The sequence below is a fragment of the Dermochelys coriacea genome, chromosome 1, assembly GCF_009764565.3.
Source record: "Dermochelys coriacea isolate rDerCor1 chromosome 1, rDerCor1.pri.v4, whole genome shotgun sequence".
In the NCBI taxonomy this organism is placed as follows: domain Eukaryota; kingdom Metazoa; phylum Chordata; order Testudines; family Dermochelyidae; genus Dermochelys; species Dermochelys coriacea.
Genome location: NC_050068.2, coordinates 179,148,579 through 179,162,682, shown reverse-complemented (window position 1 = coordinate 179,162,682; position 14,104 = coordinate 179,148,579). Strand labels below are relative to the sequence as shown.

General features: G+C 38.8%; 1 protein-coding gene across 8 annotated transcripts in view; it reads left to right on the top strand.

Annotated features, from left to right (window-relative positions):
* ROBO1 (roundabout guidance receptor 1) overlaps positions 1-14,104 on the top strand; it is a 1,032,116-nt gene that overhangs the window by 935,375 nt on the left and 82,637 nt on the right. For 4 of the 8 annotated variants that reach the window (XM_038413109.2, XM_038413155.2, XM_043509602.1 and 1 more), the window contains 4 exons: positions 1,178-1,186; positions 3,852-3,976; positions 11,258-11,429; positions 13,537-13,742. In XM_038413109.2, coding sequence (XP_038269037.1) covers positions 1,178-1,186; positions 3,852-3,976; positions 11,258-11,429; positions 13,537-13,742 — 512 coding nt within the window. The remainder of the gene's footprint in view (positions 1-1,177; positions 1,187-3,851; positions 3,977-11,257; positions 11,430-13,536; positions 13,743-14,104) is intronic. The other 4 variants (XM_038413136.2, XM_043509590.1, XM_038413165.2 and 1 more) reach the window with 2 other exon arrangements.

Genomic DNA, 14,104 nt, shown 5'->3' with positions numbered 1-14,104 from the left:
AGCCCATGATTCCCATGCCTAATGAATTTTGACAGGCTGAATATTATTAGTTTCTTCAGTATGTTTCATCGGAGGATGGCATATTGCAGGTGTTTACTAGCTCATTATGAAAGTGTACTCATGCTTAACAGTTATTTTTACTCTTTCTATAAAAGGGTAAAACCAGATGAGGGTGTTGAAGGAATTGTGACTAACTATATATCTCTCTATATCTCTCTATATATATATTTTAAAGGATAGACATAAAAAAGCCTTGACATGTATTGAAGATAATGCAATTATTCATTTTATAACAATTACTTTGTTTGATTTGAGTCTTTTGTTGTTGTTTTTGTTGGCTTTTGAAATGCCCAATTTTTTCTTTTAGAATACATCAGTAAATCAATGACTTGGTATTGGAGTTTCTCATAACATGCTTACTCTTTAATAAGTAAAACTAATCAGCCAGGCACTATACAATTTCTAGGATTATGATAATTTTCATATATGAACAAAAAATCCATGCATGTGTTTCACATAATTTGGTGTTGATATCTGTATTATTTTACATTAACTCTGTGCTTTGAATATGTTGATAAGTTGATAAAATGAGGGAAAAAGAGTAACAACTGGGCTTTTTTGTATCTGTTTTGATTATCACATTATGTGCCATTTAGTTCACTTGCAGAATTTTAGACTGAGAATTATGATTCTGATGCATGCAGTCATTATATCTAAGCTACAAATTTGGACAAACCATGCCACTGATTTTTAAGCAAAACTCCCTATTAATAGACATTAGGTTTAAAAAAGCCTTTCCCAGCTGTAGATCTCAATGTGCTGTAAAAAGAAGGATAAGTATCTATATTTTCATTTTTGCTGATGAGGAAATTGAGAATTGAACCAACCTATTCAAGGCCGTACAGAAGTTTAGTGGCAGAGCTCAGAGTAGAACCCATGTCTCCTGATTCATAGTTTACTTTAGTTTAGTTTCCTATCCATTTTACCAGGCAGCCTCCCCTTGAAAAGTTGATGGAGAATCCTGCTTAAAAATCAATGGGATAACATAGTTTTTTGCATATTTTTCATATATCAGAATATATTTGTCCTTTCTAAGGTCCTATTACTTTTATTTTGTTTTACTCTTTGTTTAATTTTATTTATTCCATGTTTTCTTTCTGTTTTGTTTTGTTTTTAGTTGTGTCTGGTAAGTTGAAATTTTATTGGCCATCTTCTAATCACCGTATCACTGTGACTGGAACTTCTCTTCCCCTTTCCATCCATACCCTTCCATGTCCTTCAACCAATCAACTTCCATGTTTCACTTGCTATTGACAAGACAGACTGCACAGAATAGATTCTGCATGAAGTATGGGTAACTTTTTGGCAAAGAGCAAAGGTAATGGGTAGCTAACTTTTTGTCTGTTTTTAAATAATGTACAAGCTGACTCCTGATTTCATTCCCCCCTATTACTACACAAGTCATATTTAATGTTTTCCTGTATAATCACTTCAATTTAGTTTAAAGATTCCAAGGGCAGTAGAAGTTATTTTTCCTTAGTAGCCAATGGCTGCAGCGTCCTATAAAGATAAATATTCATGACATGCCACACATGTATGTTTTACCCTAGTTAAGAAAGCAAACTTAAATTAATATTTTGTGAAGTGTTTTAATTTTTTTTTAAATTTATCCAGTGAAGTGAACACTGAGTGGTATTTCCAAAAGCACTCAGCTGCACTCTAACTCTATTCCCTTTGAAGGCATTATGAGTTTTGCTATTTACTTTCATGGGAGTAGAATTGGAACAACACCCCAAGTGCTTTTGTAAATCACACTGTAAATGACTGACCAACTGACTTTTCCCCTTCTTCTCCCTCTATCTGCACAGTACTCCCTGAGCAACTCTCCTCATAAGTTGAAATACAAGGACCCCACTGCCTCTTCGATGGGCACCATTGTAGTCCTTCCTTTATAATTATGTAAGCTCTCAAACACTATGTATCCTAGTGCAGCAGAATATAATTTAGAAACCCAGGGCTCTACTGTGTGGCATTGTGCCAACATCCATTAAAGAGACAGTGAGGCCCTAAATATACCTTTACAGTAAGGAGGGTCAGTGCAGAGGATGGGAATCCAACAGGCAGGATAGGGAGACTGGAAAACTATAAGCTAGTTTCCTAATCTTTCCCCACAGCCCAGTGACAAACACCATTCAGTTTCCCAATCTACTTACAATACTAAATTAAATCCCCTCTGTAGATGTCAAAAATCCTCCAGTACCCCCGTTTCATGATATTAAATGTATCCAGGTTTTCTGTTTTAAAGGTATGGTGATCACTATGGGTCTATTATTTCTATTACTGGAATATCTATGTGGGGCTTTACCTTGTATAGCTTCTTAGTTAGGTCATTCAACCAATGTTAACATTGGTGTCCAAGTATAAATCACCGCAAAATTTTGCTTATAAATTCTGAAAAGGAACATTTGGTGTTTATTCTGATTTAAATAGGGAACATAGTCATAGAATAGATAAATGGATAACTGAAAATATTGACCTGGATCAACAAAGAAAACAAATTGTCCAGAAGGGACGTTTGGTATCCATGGGTTTCATCTAGATATTCATAGTTGTTTCAGACACAGAATATATTTTAAGCTGCACCACCTAAGTGACATGAGTAATTTATGGTGTTTTAAGTGAAGAAAAAGCACTCAAGGAAAAGAATATAAAATAAAATGTCTGATTCAAAGCATTCACTTCATTCTGAACTCAGACAAGAGGGGAGAATAATTAATGCTTTAGACAGCTGATAAGAAATGAATTTGAAAAATGTAAACAGTAAGTGAAAGGACTTTTCATTTAATGCAAATTTTTCCAGGTGTAAGAAGACACCACCTATCAAACTTTATATTCTATTTTTTCTGGGCTAACCTCATCAGTGGATCAAATGCTGTCAAGTGCTCTAACTTATTATTAATGTAGCAGACATAATTTTTGACATTCTGTTTACTACTAGATGAAGTGGCCATTTAAGTCGGTGTAAATCAAACAGTTTGGACAATGCTGGCAGCATTCATAATGCTAGGATGAGCAGATGTTTCAAATTTGCCTTCATTTACATATATTTTATTTGAACATGCCCTTGCCTATATAAATGGAGGAATTCAGCCCCACTGTTACTTTAAATTAATTCCTTTTCAATAATTGGATTGAAGGTTTTAAATGGTTATCATTTGCATAGTAGCATTTCTGGGGCCTTTGAGTTAAATTGAAAATTTTTGAGATCCTGACTTCATCAGATCGTTCTTATAAAAGCAACTAAAGGTCTTTTTTTGTTTTTTCCTGAGATTTCCTAAATCAAAGAGGGTGACTTTTGTATATGTAAACCTGAATGGGCTGTTACTCCATAGCATTTCTTACAGAAGTGCACAAAGTGTGGCCTGTGAGCCAGATGCAGCCCGGAGATTTTTCTGTTGTAATCTGTGGCCCCTCTCCTCTGTTAAGACCTGATTGTGACCCCTGTGATCGTGCTGCTGAATGCTTATTCATGCAACGCAGCTTATTGAAGTCAATGAGACTTAAAACTCGCTTGGTTGGCTAAAAGCTCACAAACTTGAATAAGGAATGCACAATCAGGATCTTAATAGAGAGAAGCAGCACAAGAACAATCAATCTTGGGTCAAGATGAAGTACTGAATGTTGGGAACTGCAGTCTCTTTGTGCCGTAACTCCACAGAAAAGTTTGTTTATTACACACTACCTTTTTAAACCAATAAAATGTGGTGCTCAGGCACCAGCCAAGTTGCCACTTGGCTTTCAGTGGGGTGAACTTTGGACTGCAGATTTTAGTGTATTTTTATCTCCCTCAGAACCTCCCCATTTTGTTGTGAAACCTCGTGACCAGGTGGCTGCATTGGGACGGACAGTGACTTTTCAGTGTGAAGCAACTGGAAACCCTCAACCAGCCATCTTTTGGCGTAGGGAGGGAAGTCAGGTAAAGCCAACTTTCTTTTTTTGTTTCATGCCAGTTTCTTTAAGCAATAATTCCAGATACAGGATTGCAGTTCCTGCAGTTGTTTACCTGCTGAAGATAACTGCTAAGCCTGCAAATGCTGGACCCCATCTGCATTTTTGTAATACATCATCTGACTTTAAAAATATTGTATGTTGTTTACTAAATGGAAAGGAAAACTGTGTCCACCTTACTGGATTTGTCTATTTCCTAAAATTTAAAGGTCAGTATAGTAACAAGCTGGAAAGGAGGAGTACATTCTTAGTGTGCTGTTTAGATTCACAATTTTCATTAAATGTTTCACTATTGAGAAAAATTGATGTAATATCTATAGAATAATTAGAGATGGGAATAAACCAAAACCCTGCATCCAAAAGTCCCAAGAATTGAGATTGATAGATACTAATGTCAGAAGGGACCATTCTGATCATCTAGTCCGACCTCCTGCACAACGCAGGCCACAGAATCTCACCCACCCACTCCTGCGAAAAACCTCACCTATGTCTGAGTTATTGAAGTCCTCAAATCATGGTTTAAAGACTTCAAGGAGCAGAGAAGCCTCCCTCAAGTCACCCATGCCCCATGCTACAGAGGAAGGCGAAAAACTTCCAGGGCCTCTCCAATCTGCCCTGGAGGAAAATTCCTTCCCGACCCCAAATATAGCAATCAGCTAAACCCTGAGCATATGGGCAAGATTCACCAGCCAGATACTACAGAAAATTCTTTCCTGGGTAACTCAGATCCCATCCATCTAATATCCCATCTCAGGGGATTTGGCCTATTTACCCTGAATATTTAAAGATCAATTCCTTACCAAAATCACATTATCCCATCATACCATCTCCTCCATAAATTTATTGAGTAGAATCTTAAAACCAGATAGATCTTTTGCTCCCACTGCTTCCCTTGGAAGGCTATTCCAAAACTTCACTCCTCTGATGGTTAGAAACCTTCATCTAATTTCAAGTCTAAACTTCCTGGTGGCCAGTTTATACCCATTTGTTCTTGTGTCCACATTGGTGCTGAGCTGAAATAATTCCTCTCTCTCTCCTGTATTTATCCCTCTGATATATTTAGAGAGAGCAATCATATCTCCCCTCAACCTTCTTTTAGTTAGGCTAAACAAGCCAAGCTCCTTAAGTCTCCTTTCATAAGACAAGTTTTCCATTCCTCGGATCATCCTGGTAGCCCTTCTCTGTACCTGCTCCAGTTTGAATTCATCCTTCTTAAACGTGGGAGACCAGAACTGCACACAGTATTCTAGGTGAGGTCTCACCAGTGCCTTGTATAACGGTACTAAAACCTCCTTATCCCTACTGGAAATAACTCTCCTGATGCATCCCAAAACCGCATTAGCTTTTTTCACAGCCATATCACATTGGCAGCTCATAGTCATCCTATGATCAACCAATACTCCAAGGTCCTTCTCCTCTTCCGTTACTTCTAATTGATGCGTCCCCAACTTATAACTAAAAGTCTTGTTATTAATCCCTAAATGCATAACCTTACACTTCTCACTATTAAATTTCATCCTATTACTATTACTCCAGTTTACAAGGTCATCCAGATCCTCCTGTATAATATCCCGATCCTTCTCCAAATTGGCAATACCTCCCAGCTTTGTATCATCTGCAAACTTTATTAGCACACTCCCACTTTTTGTTCCAAGGTCAGTAATAAAAAGATTAAATAAGATTGGTCCCAAAACCGATCCCTGAGGAACTCCACTGGTAACCTCCCTCCAACCTGACAGTTCACTTTTCAGTAGGACCCGTTGCAGTCTCCCCTTTAACCAATTCCTTATCCACCTTTTGATGATCATATTGATCCCCATCTTCTCCAATTTAACTAATAATTCCCCATGTGGCATGGTATCAAATGCCTTACTGAAATCTAGGTAAATTAGATCCACTGCATTTCCTTTATCTAAAAAATCTGTTACTTTTTCAAAAAAGGAGATTAGGTTGGTTTGGCACGATCTACCTTTTGTAAAACCATGTTGTGTTTTGTCCCATTTACCATTGACTTCAATGTCCTTAACTAATTTCTCCTTCAAAATTTTTTCCAGACCTTGCATACAGATGTCAAACTAACTGGCCTGTAGTTACCCAGATCACTTTTTTTCCTTTCTTAAAAATAGGAACTATATTAGCAATTCTCCAATCATTCGGTACAACTCCCGAGTTTACAGATTCATTAAAAATTCTTGCTAATGGGCTTGCAATTTCAGGTGCCAATTCCTTTAATATTCTTGGATGAAGATTATCTTGGCCCCCCGATTTAGTCCCATTAAGCTATTTCAGTTTCGCTTCTACCTCAGATATGGTAATATCTACCTCCATATCCTCATTCCCATTTGTCATGCTACCATTATCCCCAAGATCCTCTTTAGCCTTATTAAAGACTGAGGCAAAGTATTTGTTTAGATATTGGGCCATGCCTAGATTATCTTTACCTCCACTCCATCCTCAGTGTTTAGCGGCCCCACTTCTTCTTTCTTAGTTTTCTTCTTATTTATATGGCTATAGAACCTTTTATTATTGGTTTTAATTCCCTTTGCAAGGTCCAACTCTACTTGACTTTTAGCCTGTCTCACTTTATCCCTACATGTTCTGACCTCAATTAGGTAGCTTTCCTTGCTAATCCCTCCCATCTTCCACTCCCTGTATGCTTTCTGCTTCTTCTTAATCACCTCTCTAAGATGCTTGCTCATCCAGCTTGGTCTACAACTCCTTCCTAAGAATTTTTTCCCCTTTCTTGGGACACAGGCTTCCGATAGCTTCTGCAGCTTTGATTTAAAGTAATCCCAGGCCTCCTCTACCTTTAGATCCATAAATTCTTCAGTCCAATCCACTTCCCTAACTAATTTCCTTAATTTTTGAAAGTCAGCCCTTTTGAAATCAAAAACTCTAGTTGCAGATTTATTTTTGTTAATCCTTCCATTTAGTTTGAACTGAATTAGCTCATGATCACTTGAGCCAAGATTGTCCCCTACAACCATTTCTTCTATGAGGTCCTCACTACTTACCAAAATTAAATGTAAAATGGCATCCCCTCTAGTCGGTTCAGCAACTATTTGATGAAGGAATCCATCAGCTATCGCATCTAGGAAAATCTGAGCCCTATTATTATTATTAGCACTGGTCCTCCAGTCTATATCTGGAAAGTTAAAGTCTCCCATGATCATGCAGTTTCCATTAGTATTTACCTTATTAAAAACATTAAAAAGGGCTCTATCCATATCCAAATTAGATCCCGGAGGTCTATAGCACACCCCAAGCACCATCGTAGGAGAGGCTTTGCTAGTTATCTTCCCCAATGTAATTTTTGCCCAGACGGACTCTGTCTTATCCATTGCATCGCTTCTTATTTCTTTACATTCTACCTCATCATTGATATACAATGCTACTCCGCCACCTTTACCTTTGTTTCTGTCTTTCCTAAACAGCACATACCCTTCAATACCTGTAGTCCAGTCATGACTACTATTCCACCATGTTTCTGTTATCCCTATAATATCTGGTTTCACTTCCTGCACTGGTAGCTCTAGTTCCTCCATTTTGTTACCTAGGCTCCTCGCATTGGTGTACAAACATCTTAATTTTTGCTGTTTGGCCTCGCTCACATTTTTTACCCTATTAGGCACAGTCATTCTACAGCCAGTATAACCTATTAGACTAGTATCCACACCGCTCTCACTCCTTATATACATTCTCCTACCAACGGCTGTATCCTTTCTTACTTCGTCTTCTTCCCTCTCAATGCTAAAATCTGGCGTGGAGATTACCTGGACATCTCCCAACCATCTCCCCCTAATTCCTAGTTTAAAGCTCTCTTTATCAGTTGTGCCAGCCTTGATCCTAGAAGTCTATTTCCTTCCCTACTCAGATGAAGTCCATCCCGAGAGAACTGTCCTCTGTCTGTGAACGCCTCCCAGTGGCCATACATCCCAAAGCCCTCCTTATAGCACCACTGCCTAAGCCATCTGTTGACAGTCATAATCTTGTCACACCTTTGTTGCCCTTCTCTAGGAATAGGCAGGATCCCACTAAAGATCACCTGAGCCTCAATTTCCTTAAGCGTCTTCCCCAGCCTAGCATAGTCTCCCTTAATACTTTCCAGCGAGAATCTAGCCGTATCATTTGTTCCCACATGAAGGATAACTAGGGGATTCTTTCCCGCTCCCTTTAGGATCCTTTTCAACCTCATGTCTACATCCCATATCTTAGTACCCGGAAGACAGCACACCCTTCTATTCGCTGGATCAGCTCTAGTTACAGGCCTGTCTATTCTTCTCAATAAAGAGTCCCCTATCACATAGACCTGTCTTTTCCTGGTGACAGTGCTATTCTCCAGTCTCTCCCTTGTTCCCTCTGGCTGAAAGTTCTTTTCATTCCTATTTTCCCTTATAATCCTCTTCAACCCATCCTGTATCCTCCTGGGGCTCATATTTGGTGTAGGCTCCCTTGACTCTTCCACTTTTCCTGTAGGACTAGCCTCTCTTCTCTTCTTCCTTACCCTTCCACCTTCAACAAGTACCTGCTGAGCCCCTTCTTCATTTTCCAACTCTGCAAACCTATTCCTAAGCTCTATTTCTCCTTCACTAGCCTGTCTTTTCCTCTGCCTGGTCCTTTAGTCACATGCTTCCACTGACCACTTTCCTCACCCAGTCTCCCCTCAAAATTCCCCAGCACTGCTTCCATCTGTGAGTCTGAGCTTTTCCCTTCAGATACCTCATATCTTTGCTCCATCATCTGCTCAAACCCCTTCCTAAACTCAACCAGACTTTCCACCTGCATCTCCAACCCTCGGATCTTTTCCTCCATCAGCTCTATCAGACGGCATTTTATGCAGACAAAACTCTTACCAGGTCCCCCCTCCAGGATCATGTACATACCACAGCTTCCACATCCAGTCATCCTCAATGTGTCTTCCACTACAGGAGTCACTCCTACAGCTGCCTCCGTATCTGTCATCGCCTTCCCACCTAAGTCCTGTTAATCTGAGAAACACAAGTCACACCAAAAAGACCACCCCCCCCTCAGCAAAAGCAAACCCCAAACAAGCACTACAATACAAACTCCCCTTTCAAACTCCCACTCAAACTTCCCTGTTTACAGCTCTGTTTGCTAGCTCCTGTGCCACTGGCTGGCTACCTTTATAGGACCTCTAGTCAGAAGCTCCACTCCCTAATCAGGGCTCAGCTTCTCTCCCAGCACAAAGCCCCACCCCCTAATCAGGGCTCAGCTTCTCTCCCAGCACAAAGCCCCTACAAGCCTCTACACACACACACACACACACACACACACACTAAAAATACAAAACCAAGTACAACTACCTTCTCCTCCAACAGAACTCCCACTCAAACTCCCCTGTTTACAGCTCTGTTTGCTAGCTCCTGTGCCGCTGCAGCTGTCTGAATTTGGATCCTGGCCTAGCATTGTAGTTGGCTGAACCACAACATCATGTCCAAACACTAGCACATTTTGAAAAAATAATGGATCTGGGCTTTGTGGCTTGCGCTCATCCAGAAAAATAACCTGCTGTGTTTATGTATCTGTGGCTAACTCAAATGTGTACAGTACTGCAAGTTGCTTCCCCTCCCTGTGCTGCAGTTTCCCTGTGTAAAATGCGGGGTAAAGATACTGACCTACTCTATAAAATGCTTTGAGATGAAGAAAAGCCCAATATAAAAGATATCAGGGGGGAGCCGTGTTAGTTTGTATCCACAAAAACAACAAGGAGTCCGGTGGCACCTTAAAGGCTAACAGATGTATTTGAGCATAAGCTTTTGTGGGTAAAAACCTCACTTCTTCAGATAGTTATAAAAGATAGTTGTTATTATTTAATGCCCTAACATATCATTTTTAGGGGGGGACTTTTGAAGGGGACAAGTTGCATAAGGGATCATTTTCAGTGAAGATAGGGTATTTCTCATTTTTCTGTTACTGAGAGTATTGATTGGTTCCTATTGTGTTTGGTGGGTAGTTACACTTTTCTAAACAATAGTCAAAGTCAAACAGAGCTTGGGATAGGCTCCTTTCTTTCTATTTGTTAAACATCTGTCAAAATAAATGATATGACTAGACAAAAATTGAACTGGTTATCTCTAGTGTTAGTTCATGATACAAGTAGACTGCTACACTGGGTGCATTTTTATTTATTTGTTTTTCAGGGGGCGGTTAGTAGAGCTGTTGGTTTTTAATGCAAAACCTCTTGGTTTCACTGGGTCCCTTTTGACTTTACTGAGTGGCTAATAGTATGTAGCTGGAAATGGAGACGGAAAAGATTATTGACAAGTTTATGCACTTGTATTGTAATTGAAAATTCTCTATCCTCTTTGTTTAGGCATTCTTAGGAAAAGCAAAATGTAGTCAGACAAGAGACAGCAATACAAATAGCGTCCATAAAGTATAGAGAACATCAAATATTTTTCCCTCAAAATGCTAAGCCATAGACAAAAATCTGAAACTAGTATTTGATGTAACGCATGTGTGTTATTTTGGTTTCAGCTCTGACTTTCATGGCCGCTGTTGGTACCATAGCATCTAACTTCAAACCAAAACTATGTCAAGGGAAACTTGCAGAGGACTTTATTATACAATGTAGTACTGGTTATAGAACAGACACTATGATTAGTGAGACTAAAACATCTGTTTAAAAAGAAACCTATAAAACATCTCTGTCTCCATTCTTTGGCAGTCTAAAGTTTAAACACAAATAAGTAAACTGGCATCTTTTTATACATTTTTGAAATAACATCTGGTTCACTACAAGAAATACTGCAACCTTGATTTTGAAAGATGGTTGTGTGAACATTTGCATGAACATTACTCATGGAGTATGCAGAAAAAACACAATTGTTTGCACAGTTATGGAATCTGTGGATATCAATACCTCTCCAACACCTATTTAAATTAAAGGAATGTCTGCTCTAGATTCCAATGGACGTTAGATCAGGCCTGTTAAGATGCATCCAAATACAAGTTCACAGATGTGCCTACCTTTTTTCAAAAACAGGTCTCATAATTAGTATACAATAATGAAATGCTTAAAATATATATATATATATATATATATATATATATATATATATAACAGAGATACTTTGTGCATAATGTGAATATATAGCATAATAAACTCACACATGTTTAGGCATATTAAGGTGAACATTGCAGATGTGTTGCATTCTATCTAACCCATTTCTTTCTCTCCCTCTCCTAATTTTATATATATATATATATATATATATATATATTCTAGAATCTGCTTTTCTCATACCAGCCGCCTCAGTCATCCAGCCGCTTTTCAGTATCTCAGACTGGTGACCTCACAATCACAAGTGTCCAGAGATCTGACGTTGGGTACTATATCTGCCAGACTTTAAATGTTGCAGGAAGTATCACAACAAAAGCATACTTGGAAGTTACTGATGGTAAAGTAAAGAGACTTTTATTTTACAATTATCAATTTTATTTAAAAACACAATGTCAGCAGTGGAAGAGCATGACTTCAATATTGTCAGGTGGCTTGATTTGTTGCCCAAGTACATACCCAGAGGCTCATGGTAGGATTGTATTTAGGTGGCAGGCCTGAGCTGCTCCCCATGCTGCAGCGTCCACATGGCTATTTTTAGTGTGCTAGCTCAAACAGAGCTAGAGCTTGTCTGTATACCCACTCAGGGAAGCACCCTCCCAGCTGCTATTTTGACATATCCTGAGTGACAGGACAGATAAAGTGAAATCCTGGCCCACCTGAAGTGGGAGTTTTGTCTCTGATGTCAGACGGGCTAAGATTTTACCCATAGAGTTTGGGTCAACTAACAAACTGAGTGAATGGCTACATGAAAAAATATATCATTAGAAAATCCTGATTGGTCAATAGCTGAAATTAATAGAGACATATTGATATTATCTGTGATATAGAGGTTTTTTAAGTATTTTTCATCCATGGTGTCATATCAGGATATTGCCACAGCTGTTAACTATGCAAAGGCCAATTTATAATTTATTTTAAATTAAATAGCAAGTAAGGTAAGACCTAAATATAAGTGTATATAGATATATACATTATACAGAAAATTACCTCCAAACCAAATATAATAGCCTATATTTATGTAGCATCTTTTCTCCATAAGGTCCTCCAAACACTTTACATACCTAACAAATTGAACTTCCAACTACACTGGGGATCATTTCAGCCAGGAGTGAGAGATTTAACAGTGTACTGCAACACATCAGAACAGGTTAAGACAAGGAAGTAAAGTATAAATCACACAATTGAAAATGCAGGGTGGCAATTAGGTATGCAAATGTAATTACCTGAGTTGGAATTTGGCCAAAACATCACCGTTAACGCTCTTTGGTTGTGAAAAGTGTCATGGGATGTTTAATCATCACAAATTATCAGGACTTCAGTTTTATGTTTCACACTAACAAACCAGGTTTTAAGTCACATCAGCTCCCGTTAGGCTGTTGAATAGATATTGTTTAAGTTGCAGTTACTTTATAGTGTCAGCACATCTTAGGATATTATGAACTAGGACAGGGATCGGCTCCAGGCCAATGGGGGCTGCTGAGAGTGGCGAACCATGGCCAGTGGGAGCCACGATGGGCCGAATTTGTGAATGCAGCAGGTAAACAAACCGGCCCGGCCTGCCGGGGGCTTACCCTGGTCACCATGTGCCAAAGGTTGCTGATCCCTGAGCTAGGAGGAGAAGCTACTGAAGTACAGTGCCATAGGTTTCACTTCTGGGAAAATTGCTAATCTTCTGGTGCACACAACACATAGACAATAGTTTCTTCTTTGCATAAGTACTAAAACTACTTTGTGCCGTTATGTAAATACAGTGTTGAAATGACTCATAGATAGCTAATTTATGTTGAGTGTAAGATGCAGTAAAATTATTAGAAATACTGTGAAAGAGTCTTACTATGATTTCAAATCAGTACTGTCAGATAAATTTTCACAGAACTGAGTATAAGGAAATGCTTGCAAAACATTTTTTTTAATTGAAAAAGCTGATATTTTTCCAGACAGCAGCTTTGTACTTATTCCACCTTACCATTAGTCAGCTTTATACTAGGAAACTGTGTGTCTGCACATTTGCTGAATTATTCTCTTCCCATCTGCCCTCTTAGTTATCTGTAAACGAATGTTCAAATTCCAAATCCCAAATTATACTGACCCATCACATGGTAAGGTGTATATATAAAGTAAAAAGTATGCCTTTTCAAAGAAACTGAAATCCTTTTTTGTTTCATTATCACATCTAAAGACTATGGAACTCCGTGTGCCTAGAAGATGCCAACTCACAACTTCTGACACCCCTTCACCTCTGAAAATAATATATTTTATATCATGTTAATATTCTGTAGTTGTGCATCATATTAATATACCCGGAATAATGCATGTCTCATACTTTAATTACTTGTTTAATTATCTTCAGTTTGTTTCAAAGCCTCAAGCAACTGCTGTTGCTTAGCTGATTAGAAAATTGTTTTCAGTTGCAAAAATCCATTGCCTGTTGTTTCTTCTGGCAGTGATTGCAGACCGGCCTCCCCCAGTCATTCGACAGGGTCCTGTGAATCAGACTGTAGCTGTGGATGGTACGTTAGTACTCAGCTGCGTGGCCACAGGCACTCTAATGCCCACAATCCTCTGGAGAAAGGATGGGGCCCTCATCTCTACTCAGGACTCTCGCATCAAGCAGCTGGAGACAGGAGCTTTACAGATCCGATACGCCAAGGTAGCTTGAAATGACAATGAATCTTTACACTGTTTGTAAAGGACCATAAGCTTCAGCTCTGTTATATATGAAAATAATCTAAAACTCCACACACATACATGCCACCTTAGTTCAGGATTTCACAGTTGCAGAGTAGTGTATACAGCCAAAAAAAAAAAGCCATGATGTTAATGCCCTTGCACCATATACATTCATAGCTACCGTGTTAAAAGATGAAAACTTTTTCTTCCAGATTCACAGGTAAAATTCAGGGTTTAGTTTCCTGTCCCTATATAGTACCTGTTCTTGTGCCTTTTTTGGTTCAAGATTACACATGCATATGTGGTACAAAGTGTATGGAAGGTAGATATTGACATATATAT